The 14784-nt window shown below is 53.8% G+C and overlaps 1 protein-coding gene across 4 annotated transcripts in view; it reads left to right on the plus strand.

Annotated features, from left to right (window-relative positions):
* SMARCD3 (SWI/SNF related BAF chromatin remodeling complex subunit D3) overlaps nt 1–14668 on the plus strand; it is a 36706-nt gene extending 22038 nt beyond the window's left edge. For 2 of the 4 annotated variants that reach the window (XM_081834366.1, XM_081834368.1), the window contains exons 4-14: nt 895–1017; nt 2342–2464; nt 3135–3230; nt 4111–4161; nt 5057–5158; nt 5310–5471; nt 7790–7887; nt 9199–9334; nt 9691–9813; nt 11037–11138; nt 12202–14668. In XM_081834366.1, coding sequence (XP_081690492.1) covers nt 895–1017; nt 2342–2464; nt 3135–3230; nt 4111–4161; nt 5057–5158; nt 5310–5471; nt 7790–7887; nt 9199–9334; nt 9691–9813; nt 11037–11138; nt 12202–12255 — 1170 coding nt within the window. In that variant the 3' untranslated portion in view covers nt 12256–14668. The remainder of the gene's footprint in view (nt 1–894; nt 1018–2341; nt 2465–3134; nt 3231–4110; nt 4162–5056; nt 5159–5309; nt 5472–7789; nt 7888–9198; nt 9335–9690; nt 9814–11036; nt 11139–12201) is intronic. The other 2 variants (XM_081834367.1, XM_081834369.1) reach the window with 1 other exon arrangement.
* The last annotated feature ends 116 nt before the right edge of the window (nt 14669–14784 follow it).

Raw genomic sequence — 14784 nt, forward strand, 5'->3', positions numbered from 1 at the left:
TCAGGATGGATGACCCCTGGGGTCCCTTCCAATTGAATGGTGCTAGGAGCCCACTGGTTAGGCAGGCCTTTGGCTTCTCTGCTGTGAGCAGGTGGGTGTCTGTCTACCTGCCTGTCTCCCAGGTGGGAGGCCTTTTGCTCACCTGAGCACTGCTTTCCCCGTGTTCTGCGTGTGTCAGGTTAAAGGGAAGCTTCACCTTTCCCCTCCCTCCCGCGAGGATTCATGCGTGTTAAGTGGTGAAAGTGCTTCCTTTCCCCCCTTTGAAAAATATTTATATTTTAGTGAAAGTATTCCAGTGAGTTAAAATAAATAAGAAAAGGGGAAAAGAAAAAGGTTACATTAAAAAAAAATTTTTTTAAGGCAGAGGAAAACAACAACAACAACAAAACAATCAAGGTTACAGAACTCTATAGTATTTATGTAAATGGATAATCTTATTGTTTCCCTCCAATATTTGTTGCTGTGGTTTCAATAAACACATTCCAAATATCATTAAGTTTCTCCATGCTTCCTCCAGAATCCCTTGACAAAGCCTTGCGGTGTTAATACTTTGCAGGTCACTTAGAGGCTTTTTTTCTTTTGTATTAAGCAACCAAGAAAGCAAATAAACCTATGCATAAATGCCCCCCTCTGCATTGGGGGGGCATCTCCCACCTCCTTGCTTCTGGCTCTGCTTCACCCTCTGGAAGGAAAACTCTTCCTCTGCACGAAGGAAGCTGCTTCCTCCTGAGCCTGGCCAGGGCTCCACCTAACCCAGCTCTGACTTGCAGCAGCCCTCCAGGGTCCTTGCCCAGGCCTGTTCCCTGACATTCCCCCTGAGAGGAGAGGGGTTGAATCAGAGTCCTCCTGCAAGCCAAGGGGGTCCCTCTCTACGACGCTCTGCTCTCTTCCCAGATCCGAGAGCTGGTGCCAGAGTCTCAGGCCTACATGGACCTGCTGGCGTTCGAGCGGAAGCTGGACCAGACCATTATGCGGAAGCGAGTGGACATCCAGGAGGCCCTGAAGAGGCCCATGAAGGTAGGAGCAGATGGGCCTCCCTGATGCTGGAGAAGAGCCCAGTGCAGTCCCCTCTGATGTCGTGGACTGGCTGGACGCAGAGGAATGAGTGTGGGGGGGTGGGAACCAGCTGGGGAACCCTCCAGGGAAGAAGGCTCAGAGCAAAGGGAGTGGTGGTGGGGCGACAATGAATGGTCAGATGGAGAAGATTGGGAAGAGGAGGCGGCGGAAGCTGAAGAGGAAACAGGGTTTAGTGAGGAGGGAGAATCTGTAGCAGAGAGTTCAGACTCAGAGGCAGAAGCTGAGGCAGGAGAGGAGGGTGGCTAGTGAAGAGTGTGAGAACGCTGAGGATAGTAGGAGAGGATATATTGATTAAATGTTATCCTTCCTCACTCACACTAGTGAGATAGTAGCAGAGCACATTTCCTTGCTGCTGGTTGATGGATTCATTAGAACCGTTTGAGTTAAGTAATCCAGTCAGGCTTGTCCAGATTGGATTGTTCCTGGTAAATCCCCTTTAGCTCCCTCTTAAAAACAAAAATGACACAACAGTCTTCTTTTGAAAGTAATGATAAGGTTTACTTACATTCAGTTCACAGTACGGTCCTGAAGGCAGGCTTTGGCTCGTAGTTACAGTTACAGAGAAAAGTGTGGGTTCATCCTCTGTGAGGGATGAGCCCATGTGCTGCTGGCTGAGAGCCAGCAGACAGCCAAAGGCAAAATGGAGAGAAGGGATCAAGAGAGATGGCTGCATGACTAACGCTTTTGTAGTGCCTGCCAGGGTCACATCCATCTACCTGGTCACATGCAGGGGGAGGATGCTCCAGACCAGGTGTGACAGGAAGTCCTCCTGGCTGGAGCAACATTCCCCTGTGTGTCTGACTGCTTCAGTGACGTTACATCCCACAAAGAGGCGTGGGTATCTCCCCCTCCTGCTACGACAAACTCTCCTTCCAGTCTGTCTCTTAGAACCAGGAGAGGAGTGAAGAGGGCGAAGGAGAGGTTGGCTTCATGCAACAGTCTCCAGTTGCTTGGGGAAACCCCCGGAGAGGAGGGGGTCTTAGACGGCTGTAGGGAGCTGGGGACTTGGCAGCTGCTTCATGGGAGCAAGACTTGCCAGAGCTGAGCTGCTGTGCTCCTGAGCCCTGGCGCTCCTGTGCAGATCCTGGTATTGCTAATAAAGAGTTAACTCCAACTTGCTCAGTGTGATTTACTGCTGGCTCGCTCCCAGCAGGAAGGGGCGGGGAGCAGGCGCCTGGCTCCACTCCTCCTGAGGTGCCCCATTGAGCAGGAGCCTCCCTCCTTCCTTGCCTCCCCCCAGCTCAGACTCTCCTCCCTCCAACAGCAAAAGCGGAAGCTGCGCCTTTACATCTCCAACACCTTCAACCCGGCCAAGTCGGACGCAGACGACTCAGACGGCAGCATCGCCTCCTGGGAGCTGCGGGTGGAAGGCAAACTGCTGGACGATGTAAGCTCTGGGCAGGTGGACTTACCTGCTTTCACATCTCTCTGTGGGGCTGGGGGAGAAGTCGGGCGAGCCACCTGGCCAGGTGGGGCAGCTTTTGGGGAAAGCAGCTGAGGGGCAGAGGATGAGGGAAACCAGGGCCTCAGTTCCCCTGGGAGAGCCAAGGCAGTTGGCACAGAGGCCTCCTGGTTCACTCCTGGAGTGAAAAAACCTCAATGTGGGGGGGGGGGGAGAAGGGGAGGGGCCAGGGTCCTGGGCCAAGCAAGGCCACGATCCCTTGCAGCAGTGCATGTGTGGAGCTTGCTTGAAGGATGAGGGAGGCAGGGCCAGAAGAAGGGGGAGGAGGGGGTCCGAGAAAAGGAAAATATCTGGGGAAATGTCCCATGCCAAAGGGGGCAGACATGATATGGGGGAGAAGGAGTCCCCCAATAGCATCTGGTGCTGGCCTCAGAGCTCAGTGGGGCCTGGATGTTGTTCCCAACCCTCTCTGTGGGACTGGGAGCCACCTCTTTCCTCTCCGGGGCCTCACCCCTTGCTCTTGCAGGGGGTGGACTGGATGACCCTCAGGGTCCCTCCCAACTCTGCAGTTGTGTGATTCTTGTTGGCCTAGAGTTGAGACCCTGTCAGCTCCTCGTTCCTCGTGCTCTGACATCTCTCCCTCCCGATTCTACAGCTCAGCAAGCAGAAAAGGAAGTTTTCCTCTTTCTTCAAGAGTTTGGTCATCGAACTGGACAAGGACCTGTATGGACCAGACAATCACCTGGTGGAGGTGAGTGGTGCCCTCGGTCCCAAGTAGGAAGCAGGCCCTGCCTGGGCAAGGCAGAGGGAGCACCTCCCCGTCTCTGCATCCCATTGCTGCATCCCATCTCCCAGGTGGTCCCTCCAGTCCCACCAGTGATGCTGCCTGTGGCCATTCAGACAGGGATGGTACCTTCTCAAGCCCTCTTAGTATGCACAGAAGAGCAGCAGGAGAGCCAGCTGGACCGGGCCAAAGGATCCCACCCAGTCCAGTGTCCTGGCCTCCCAGTGGCCGACCAGACGCTCCAAGGGGAAGCTCAGGATTCCCAGCCACTGCCGTTCAGAGTCATGTTTGCCTCTGACTCTGGAGGCATCTCTCATAACTAGGAGCCCTTGGCAGCCTCCTCCTCCATGGATTGGCCCCCCTTAATGCCCTCCACGTTGGTGGCTGCCATATTCGCCATCTCTTGTGGGAGTGAGTTCCACAGTTTAACTCTTCGCCGCTTGAAGAAGCCCTTTCCTGAATCTCCCAACATCCATCTTGGTCGTCCAACACCCACAAGTTCCAGTCTCATGGAAGAGGGAGAAAACCTTTCCTCTCTCCTCCGTTTCTCCAGGCTGTGCATAATTCCAGACATCTCTTCCACGCCACGGCTTCCTTCCATCTCCTCTAAGCTAGGAAGCCCCAAATGTTGCAACTCTTCCTCCTGGGAGAGCTGCCCCCATCCCCTCACGCATCTCGGTCGCCCTTTTCCAAATCTTTTCTGGCTGTAGGGCACCCTTTTTGAGGCGAGGGGACCAGCACTGCATGTGGACCCACCAGAGATTTGCATAATGGCGTTATGATATTGGCGGTGTATTTCCATCCCTTTCCTAATGACGCCCAGCATGGGATTCACCTTTTTCCACAGCTGCTGCACACTGGGTCGAAATCTCCGTCAAGCTATCCACTAAGAACCAAGGTCTGTTTCCTGGTCAGTCCCTGCCAGTTCAGACCCCAGGACCGTATATGCGTGAAAATGAGATTTTTGTTTTTTGCCCAGACACAGATCACTTTGCCCTTGTTGGCATTGAATTGCATTTGCCCCTTTTCTGCCCATTTGCCCAGTTTAGACACATCGTAAGAACGCCGTGCCCTAAAAAGAGCTTGCAGGATCAGGCCAATGGGGACCTGTCCAGCCTCGCATTCTGTCCTCATAGCAGCCAACCAGACCCCCATTATGGGACACCCGAGCACAAGAGCAGCCCTCTCCCCTCCAGGGATTCCCAGCAGCTGGGATTCTTGTGGCAGGGAGTTCCACAGTTGTTTGTTGTTGGGTTTTTTTGCTTGCTTTTATTCAGCATGGTCAAACTGACAGAATCCTCGTGCAGAGATACTTTAACTGGCAAGTCACAACACTATCTTACAGGTGTTCTGGATGACTTTGCAAACAAGTGATGAACTCTTTGGTAGACTACCCTTCATAGCAGATCAGGTAGATGTTCACAAATAATGGAAACCTGGGAGAAATGCAATTGCTAGAGTAAATTTTCATGCAAAATACAACCAATTTAAATTTTTACCAGGGAGTTCCACAGTTTAACTCTGTGCCTCGTGAATACGTCCTTCCTTTGATCTGTCCTGAATGGTCCAACCTTCACCTTCACTGGACGACCACGAGTTCCAGTTACGAGGGAGGGAGGAGAACTTCTCTCTCTGTCCACTTTTCCTCGTGCCACACACACTTTCCTAAACGTCTACCATGTTGCATCCGTCTGGAGGTGTCCACAATGTCTTTTTGCATGGGTGAGCCTTGCTGAGAGCACCATCCTGCCCCTGGCCTTGGCCCTGACCTGCGCGTTGCTTCTCCTCCTCAGTGGCACAGGACCCCCACCACCCAGGAGACGGACGGCTTCCAGGTGAAGAGGCCGGGGGACGTCAGTGTCCGCTGCACGCTCCTGCTCATGCTGGACTACCAGGTCAGTGGCAGTGGAGGGGGGCGTTTCTGGGCACACGAGACCAGAGTCCAGCACCCCAGGGTCGGCGGTGGGCTTGAGGGAGCGGACAGGCCAGCTTCGAGGCAAACCCCCAAGCCAGCTTCTCACTTCCTGGCCCCTCTTTCTCCTGCAGCCCCCCCAGTTCAAGCTGGACCCCCGCCTTGCCCGCCTCTTGGGGATCCACACGCAGACGCGCTCGGCCATCATCCAGGCCCTCTGGCAGTACATCAAGACCAACAAGCTACAGGACTCCCACGACAAGGAGTACATCAACTGTGACAAGTATTTCCAGCAGGTGAGTCCGGTCTCCTCACCTCGCCCCCTCCAGGAGGGGCTGGCAGGGCGGAAGCTGTGAGCCACCCAGCAGCTGCCCTAGGGGGCCTGGGGGGCTCTGGGCGCTGGAAGGAGGGACCTAGACTGAGAAAGAATGAATGGGGGACTGGGTGGGGAAAGAGGTGTCTGCCAGCGTTCCTGCATCTCCTGTCCTTCTGGAGTTCAAGGGAGAGTGGGGAGGCCCTTCTAGAGCATCTTGGGTTATCCCCAGGGGCCACGAATGGGGCTGGGCAATGTCTGGTTTTCAATGGCAGACCATGGCAGACCAACACGGCTACCTATCTGTATCTGGTTTTCAACTTCATGATATATCACCAGCTAAACACTGCAGTATGTGGAACGTGGGTGGCGCTGTGGTCTAAACCACAGAGCCTAGGACTTGCCGATCAGAAGGTTGGTGGTTCGAAACCCCACGACGGGGTGAGCTCCCATTGCTCGGTCCCTGCTCCTGCCAACCTAGCAGTTTGAAAGCACGTCAAAGTGCAAGTAGATAAATAGGTACCGTTCCAGTGGGAAGGTAAACGGCGTTTCCGTGTGCTGCTCTGGTTTGCCAGAAGCAGCTTAGTCATGCTGGCCACATGACCCGGAAGCTGTATGCCGGCTCCCTCAGCCAATAAAGCGAGATGAGCGCCACAACTCCAGAGTCGACCATGACTGGACCTAATGGTCAGGGGTCCCTTTACCTTTACCTAAACACTGCAGTGTACATTTTTTCAACTGTCTATTTGCCATACACAAATAAAGCTGTATTCGACGGACGAAAGGATATATGATTTTTGACATGACTGAGAATCGTAGAGCCAGGGATGGAGAACTTTAAAGCGTTAAGATTGGGATGTGGAAATGTGAAAACCATGAGCGGAGGCGGAACTGAAGATTTGGAGATATGCTTCAGAGGTCCAGACTATGGGGAGCCTAGAAAAATTAATAATTAAAATTTGGATTACAATTTGCTCTTTCTTTTTTATTTTAGTTTTTTGTTTTTAATTAGATTATGATGTGGACATGTCGATTGGCTGTCTTTATTGGAAAATAAAAAAAGATTCCGGTCTGCAAACGTTTTGGAAGTCAAAAGGACTTCCAGAACGGGTTGAGTTCGAGAACCAAGGTGCCCCTGTACTGATATATCACGATGTCTGAAATAAGGATGGAGCTATGGCTTCACGGTTTTTCCCACATTGTGCTTTTTGCACAACGCATCGTGATTTGCAATATAAAGCCAGTTGAAAACTGTGAAACCGATGTCACAATATGGACTTCAAGCTGCTTTGGGACGCTATCTCACCTGGCCCCAGCCAGGGAGTGCCAGGACCTTCCTTGGAGCACGTGAATTGTAGAATGGTAGATTTGGCAGGGATCCCCAAGGGTCCTCTAGCCCACCCCCTGCAATGCAGGAATCTCAGCTGAAGCACCCATGACAGATGGCCAGCCAACCTCTGCTTAAAAGCTTCCAATGAAGGAGAACCCACCTCCTTCCGAGGGTGTCTGCCCCATGGTCAAACAGCTCTTGTGGGGGGGTGAGAGGGGGGCATTGGACATGAATTGAAGCCCCTTCCCAGGCCTCCAACCTTGGCTGGGCTGCATGGGGCCACCATCTCCCATTGCCAGAAGCAGGCCTTCCGACTAGGGTGGCCCCTGTTCTGTTCTCTGCTCCTCTCTCTTCTGAGCCAATAATAATAATAATAATAATAATAATAATAATAATAATAATAATAATAATAATAATGTATTTATACCCTGCCCATCTGGCTTGGCTTCCCCAGCCACTCTGGGCAGCTTCCAACAAAATATTAAAATACAGTAATGCATCAAACATTAAAAGCTTCCCTAAACAGGGCTGCCTTCAGATGTCTTCTGAATGTCAGGTAGTTGTTTATCGCTTTGACATCTGCTGGAAGGGCGTTCCACAGGGCGGGCTCCACTACCGAGAAGGCCCTCTGCCTGGTTCCCTGTAGCTTTGCTTCTCGCAATGAGGGAACCGCCAGAAGGCCCTCGGTGCTGGACCTCAGTGTCTGGGTAGAACGATGGGGGTGGAGACGCTCCTTCAGGTATACTGGACCGAGGCCGTTTAGGGCTTTCAAGGTCAGCACCAACACTTTGAATTGTGCTCAGAAACGTACTGGGAGCCAATGAAGGGTTCCCTTGCAGGAGAAGCTCCTTTACCTTGGATTGGGGGTGGGTGGGGGGCACTGCAGCATCTGGTGAGGGGGACTAGGGTTTGCTTTGAGGGCCACCCACCTCCTGACACCCAGCCACTCCCCCCCCCTTTTATGGTTTCAGATCTTTGACTGCCCGCGGCTAAAGTTTTCCGAAATCCCGCAGAGGCTGACGAACTTGTTGCTGCCGCCGGATCCCATTGTCATCAACCACATCATCAGGTCAGGCGGCCCCACCTTGTCCTCCAGCGGGGAGAAGCATAAACTTGGAAGGGGTCCCAAGGGTCATTTAGTCCAACCCCCTGCAATCCTGGTGGGACGGCAGTTGGTGACTTGTGGCCTGGACTTCTGGGATGCTTGGGTGGGGTGGGGGTGAAGCCCTGCCTCCCCTCCTCCTGGGGTGCAGTAACTCCTTCAGGGGCCGTGCACAGGACTCAGATTCCATGGTGCCCCTGGTGGGCCTTCTCAGCGAGCAACACGTGGAGGAAGGGTCCCGACTCTGCAAGAAGAGATGAGGCTCATGGATTGCTTACCGCTCAAGAGGTCTATATCAATTCAGCAGGCAGGGGGATGAGTGTGTGGGGTCCAAGGAGAGGACGCCGAGGGCCAGATGAAGGCCAACTCCCTGTGACCATCCTGGCCGGAGGCTCTTTTTGTGCTCATTGAGAAGTAGCGGCAGTGCTGTGACCCCAAAGCCACAAGGAGCTGCATGCAGAAGGCCTCTAGGGCTGGGAGGGGCCCCAAACCTCTGCCAGTGAAGGTAGACCATTCTGCACCAGTCAGAAAAGTAGGTGGTAATAATAATAATAATAATAATAATAATAATAATAATAATAATAATAATTTATTACTTATACCCCACCCATCTGGCCGGGCCTCCCCAGCCACTCTGGGCGGCTTCCAACAGAATATTAAAAACACAATAAAGCATCAATCATTAAAAACCTCCCTAAACAGGGCTGCCTTCAGATGTCAGAGAGCTGTTTATTTCCTTGACATCTGGTGGGAGGGCGTTCTACAGGGCGGGTGCCACCACCGAAAAGGCCCTCCACCTGGTTTCCTGTGATTTTGCTCCCTGCATTGAGGGAACTGCCAGAAGGCCCTCAGAGCTGGACCTCAGTGTCTGGGTAGAACGATGGGGGTGGAGACGCTCCTTTAGATATTTTGGGACAAGGCCGTTTAGGGCTTTCAAGGTCAGCAGCAACACTTTGAATTGTGCATGGAAAGGTACTGGGAGCCAATGTAGGTCTTTCAAGACCAATGTTATGTGGTCTCGGCAGCTGCTCCCAGTCCCCAGTCTAGCTGCCGCATTCTGGATTAGTTGTAGTTTCCGGGTCACCTCCAAAGGTAGCCCCACGTAGAGTGCATTGCAGTAGTCCAAGTGGGAGATAACTAGAGCATGCACCACTCTGGCGAGACAGTCTGCGGGCAGGTAGGGTCTCATCCTGCGTACCAGGCTACAAGGTGCCTCCTTCTGGGAACATTGCCTCACCTTGTCCAGAGGCCTGACCCCCCCCCCGGCTCCCCTCCTAGTGTGGACCCCAATGACCAGAAGAAGACTGCCTGCTACGACATCGATGTGGAAGTGGAGGACCCCTTGAAGGGGCAGATGAGCAGCTTCCTTCTCTCAACAGCAAACCAGCAGGAGATCACAGCCCTGGACAACAAGGTGCTTAGGGGTCGGGGCGGGGTGTGTGGGGGGGGAGAAGAGGCAGACTGGGGGCCTGGGGTGCTGGGGCAAGTGGCAGGGGAACTTAAGTTAAGAGGCTCAGGGGCTTTCCGTTTGGAGGAACTATGGCCAGCTACAGCTGAGGGGATCAGTACCACTGGGGGCATTGTAGAACTGTAGGTGTGGAAGGGACCCAAGGGTCATCTAGTCTGACCCCCTTCCATCGCAGATAAATCACAGGATGGCTTTACAGGGGTGTGCCTGCAGTCTGGTGTGAAGACTGAAGGGCTCCCTTTGGGGACCGGGTGCAAATCCCACGAGGAGAAACGAGCCTCTTATTTTCCTTCCCTGCTCAGATTCACGAGACAATCGAGTCCATCAACCAGCTGAAGATACAGAGGGATTTTATGCTCAGCTTCTCCAAAGACCCCAAAGGGTACATCCAAGATCTCCTCCGATCCCAGAGCAGGGATCTCAAGGTGGGTCTATTGGGGGGGGGGTCCTAAGTGCACAAAGGGGCAGGTGGGGCTCCGGCAATGGGGTCTTATTGGGAGGACGAGAAGACAGTGTCTGTGGCTGTTTTTACATGTTAAAATACCTCAAAGTCACTGCAAAAGGATCCCACGGGGGCCTTGCTCCCAGTGGCTGTTCAGAAGGATGGACTGGAACCTATGGCTCACTAGCCAGCGAAATGGCAGCATAGTGCGGAGTCTAAAAGGTTTGGCAGCAGAGTGTAGCCATGGTGGCCAGGAGCCATCAATAGCTGCCTCCTCCTCCAGCCCTCTTTAAAAGCCATCCAAATTTGTGGACACCACTGCATCCAGTGGGAGGGAGTTCCACAGTCTGCACTGCATGAAGAAGTACTTCTTTTCCCCTGCCCTGAACCTCCCAGCAATCGGCTTTGTTGGATGTCCGCAAGTTCCAGCGTTAGGAGAGAGGGAGGAAAACTCAAGCATCGCCCTTGAGCCAGTGCCACCAACTGGACTCACACACCTCAGGCCCGACTGGGCTAGGCGAGCTGGGTAGCACTTCCAGAGACCACCTTCTGCACAGGAATAGGTCAAAGTGCTGTGGACTCACAGCTTAGAGTTGTGAGCACCGGATTCACTTCCACAAGAAGACAGTCGTCGCACAGCAGAGTCTAGCAGAGTATAGCAGAGCATAAACGACTCGGAGAGCAGCTCTGTAGAATATCTTCTTTATTCTGTCTACAACTATAATACACAACTATGTACAGAGCTAAATGAGGTCTAAACGAAAATGCTGAACTGCACTGAGTGTCTGCAGCTGCTCTTAGCAGCAACCTTATCTATACACACGATCTCTCTCTAACACTCAGTCTCTCTCTCTCTCTTTGATGTGAGGCTGGAGCGGAATAAGTAGAGAGCAAAAACCGCCCCCTCCTCTCTGGAGAATCAGCAGAGAACATCAGCAGATTCTTGGATATGGGAGGGGTGAAATCTCCTCAGTTTTCTCCATGCCACGCACAATCTCATCCGCGCCTTTCATGTTGGTCCTAGTCAGGCAATGGCAGTGCCTTTGTTGGGACCAACCCAAATGCCCCAGGATGGACTTCTCCAGCTCACTCTGTGAGGGGCTTCCAGTACATGCTGTCTGCAAACTGCCCTTGGTGCAGAACGCGGCAGAATGCCTAGAACTGATGGGGCTACTCTGATGCCACATTGTACCCTCTGCATGGTAGGTGATGACCGACGTGGTGGGGAATCCCGAGGAGGAGCGGAGGGCAGAGTTTTACCACGAGCCGTGGTCCCAGGAGGCTGTGAGCAGGTACTTCTACTGCAAGGTAAGAGAATAGAATAGAATTTATTATTTATACCCCGCCCATCTGGTGGGGTTTCCCCAGCCACTCTGGGCGGCTTCCAACAGAGTATTAAAATACAATGGTCTGTTAAACATTAAAAGCTTCCCTAAAGAGGGCTGCCTTCAGATGTCTTCTAAAAGTCTAGTAGTTGTTCTTCTCTTTGACTTCTGGTGGGAGGGCTTTCCACATGGCGGGTGCCACTACCGAGAAGGCCCTCTGCCTGGGTCCCTGTAACTTGACTTCTCGCAGTGAGGGAACCACCAGAAGGCTCTCAGAGCTGGACCTCAGTGTCAGGGCAGAACGGTGGCGGTGGAGATGCTCCTTCAGGTATACTGGACCAAGGCCGTTTAGGGCTTTAAAGGTCAGCACCAACACTTTGAATTGTGTTTGGAAACGTACTGGGAGCCAGTGTAAGTCTTTCAAGACCGGTGTTATGTGGTCTCGGCAGCCGCCCCCAGTCACCAGTCTAGCTGCCGCATTCTGGATTAGTTGTAGTTTCCGAGTCACCTTCAAAGGTAGCTCCACGTAGAGAGCATTGCAGTAGTCCAAGCGGGAGATAACCAGAGCATGTACCACTCTAGCGAGACAGTCCATGGGCAAGGAGGGTCTCATCCCGCATACCAGATGGAGCTGATAAACAACTGCCCTGGACAGAATCGACCTGCACCTCCATGGACAGCTGTAATTAATTAATTTTTATAATGAAATGTTTTTAGAATGTTGGATTATTTGATTGTTTGATTATTTGATTATTGTTAACCGCCCTGAGCCCGGCTAACAATAATAATAAATTATTATTATTATTATTATTATTATTATTATTATTATTATTATTATTGAGTCCAGAATGTCTCCCAGGCTGCGCACCTGGTCCTTCAGGGGCACAGTTACCCCATTCAGGGCCAGGGAGTCCTCCACACCCACCCGCCTCCTGTCCCCCCAAAACAGTACAAAAACAGAGGACAAAGTTGGAGGCAGGCTGAGCTGGGCTGGGAGGGCGAAGCCCCTTCCATCGCCCCCCAACTCTCTCCTTTTGCCCTTTCAGATCCAGCAGCGTCGTCAGGAGTTGGAGCAGTCTCTGGGGGTGCGTAACACCTAAGCGGGGGTTTCCAGCCTGGCTGGCCAGCCCCTGAGCCAGCGGACTGACCTGTGTCCCCCCACCGCCCCCCATCCCACAGAGGGTGGGCTTTCTTCACGACTGGCCAAGGGGGCAGGTCTGACTCGCACCACCACCAATGCCACCAGTCTCTGGCCACCTTTTGAGTGTGTTTTGCCCCACCGACCTCCTCCTCTTCCTCCTCCTGCGGCTGCTGAGACCCTCCCAGGCCGGAAGGTGGCAAGGTCTCCCCTCACGTCGCTCACGCCGATCATCGGATGCTGGAGAATGAAGGACACCCCCTCCCCAAGCACACAGGGCCCCTCCTGGACTAAGACTTGGAAGGGGAGGAGGAGCCCAGTGGATTGGTCAGATGCTCCTAAATCTCTCTCTGTGTGTCTCCCCCCCTCCCTCCAGGGTTGCCAACTTGAACAAAATATTGGGGACCCAACTAAGCCCCACTTCACATAATTGATCACAAGTCATGGCACATGCACACTATTTGAAGAGCAATGCCCATTAACCTTGGGGGGCCGTGGCCCCCTCAAAATTTTTTGTTGGGGCCCCAAAGGGACCTTGGCCCCTAGGAGTCGGCTCCAATGCCTGCCTGCCTCCTTCCTTCCTTCCTTCCTTCCTTCCTTCCTTCCTTCCTTCCTTCCTTCCTTCCTTCCGTTCTTTTTCTCTCTCTCTCTCATGGTGCCCTTCAGGCGTTCTGCCTTCATGCCCCTTTGCAAGGCCATTTATGGCCACATGAGCAGCAAATCCCCCCCCCTTCACTGGACAGATGGAGGCTGCAGAGAGACCTGGGTCTGGGGGCTGCGGTGCTCACCTGGTTTGCTATGGAGCGGAGCTCCTTGCAAATCTACCTGTCTCCAGGCTGCCAGCTGTGTCGCCCGTGTTCCCTCCCTGCCCTCTTCCTCTGCCAAGGCCAAAGAGGCCGCAGACCCCCCTCTGTCGACAAGCCCTGTCCCACCGCCCTGACTTTCCTATCTATCTCTGCAGGAGTGTGGGTTGTGGCGGGCACTGCCAGTTCCCAACAGAGCCCCCCCCCATTGAGATGGAGATGGAGACCTGCCCGCTGGCCAGCCCCACAGGCTGTCTGCGTTCCTGTCTGCCCTCTGGCAGGCTGAGACCCAAGGCAGCCGCTGAAGAGGGTCTTGCTCTCTGCCTCTTCCTGCTGTCCGTGGGACCCCTTAGAGGGTGTGAGGAGGAGCCCTGCGGTGGCTAAAGGCTCCCCTTCTCATGAGAACAGGATGTTGGGCTGTAGCCCAATGGCCTGATCCTGCAGCTCTCCTTATGTTCTCATGCTCCTCACTAGCCAGGCCTCTGGTGGATTTAAGCAAAGCCAAAAGGGACACAGAGAGAGAGAGAGACTTAGCCAAAGGTGGTGGACTCTCCTCCCTCAGAGGTCTTTAAACAGAGGTCGGACGGCCATCTGTCAGGAATCCATTAGCTCCGATTCCTGCCGCGCGGGGGTTGGTCTAGATGCCTGCTTGGGGTCCCTTCCAACCCTGTGATTCAGTGATAAGAGGCCAGCTGCCAAATCCCGGGTTCCGCTTTGCTCTGCCCCTCTGCACTGCACTTGCAAACTTCTGGTGCCAAACTTCTGGGGGACTTTGGCAGGGGGCTGCCAGGGCCACCCCCCCCCCAGACCATGCAAGGATTATTCTCCTGCCAGCACAACAGCAGTGGCAGCCCTGCTCACCACCCTCCTTCCATGCTGACTGCTTGCCCTGGGTAAGGTCTCACCACTGGGTGGCAATGCCACTTTCAGACGGAAACCACGCCTGGCTCTTGTCTGCAGCAGCTGCCCCTCTGGATTGGCGCCCCCCAAATGCAACGACTCAGCCTGTAGATTTCATCGCTCTGTGGACTTCTCAAGTTTCCAGTCTGTCTAGGCTGGGGCATTTTGTTTGGGGCTTGAGCCCCTGCCCAGCTGCTCCTGGGGGTCTGCCAAGGTAGGCGTGTTATGGCTGGCGAGGGGCCCTTCTGAGCTCCCCCTGGGAGTCTCAGCTGGTGCCAGTCCTGGCTTGGTTCTGATCCTGCCCTTTCGCCAGGATGTGCCTGCTCCAAGCAAACCTGCCGGGACCGACCCTCACCCACCATGTGCTGAGCCCAGCGTCCAAATGCCCCCGACCCTCAGTCTGGCCACCATGGGCTCTCCTTCCTTGGGGGTCTTTAAACAGACGTGTGGGGGCCGGCAGTCTGTCGAAGATGCTTTGGTTGTGGTGCCTGCATCTCGTGGGGATCAGCTAGATGACTTTTGGGGTCCCTACAAGGAGCACGCAGTGATTCCCAGGCTGAGGGGGGAGCAGGGGCTCGTTCTCTGCAGAAGAGACAAAAGGGGTGCTGTCCTGTGGAGTGGGGAGTGCAAAGGCAGAGGTGCCTGAGTGCTGCATGCCTGGCCCCCCCCTTACTTTTTCGTGCCAGCCCCCCCCCTTACTTTTTCGTGCCAGCCCCACTTCAGAGGGGGCAGCCAGATGACAAGGCAGCTGCTGTTTCTGGGGTGCAGGTTTGTGTTTTTTCCTATTT

Source organism: Podarcis erhardii (assembly GCF_964252035.2).
Source record: "Podarcis erhardii genome assembly, chromosome: 12".
NCBI classification, from domain to species: domain Eukaryota; kingdom Metazoa; phylum Chordata; class Lepidosauria; order Squamata; family Lacertidae; genus Podarcis; species Podarcis erhardii.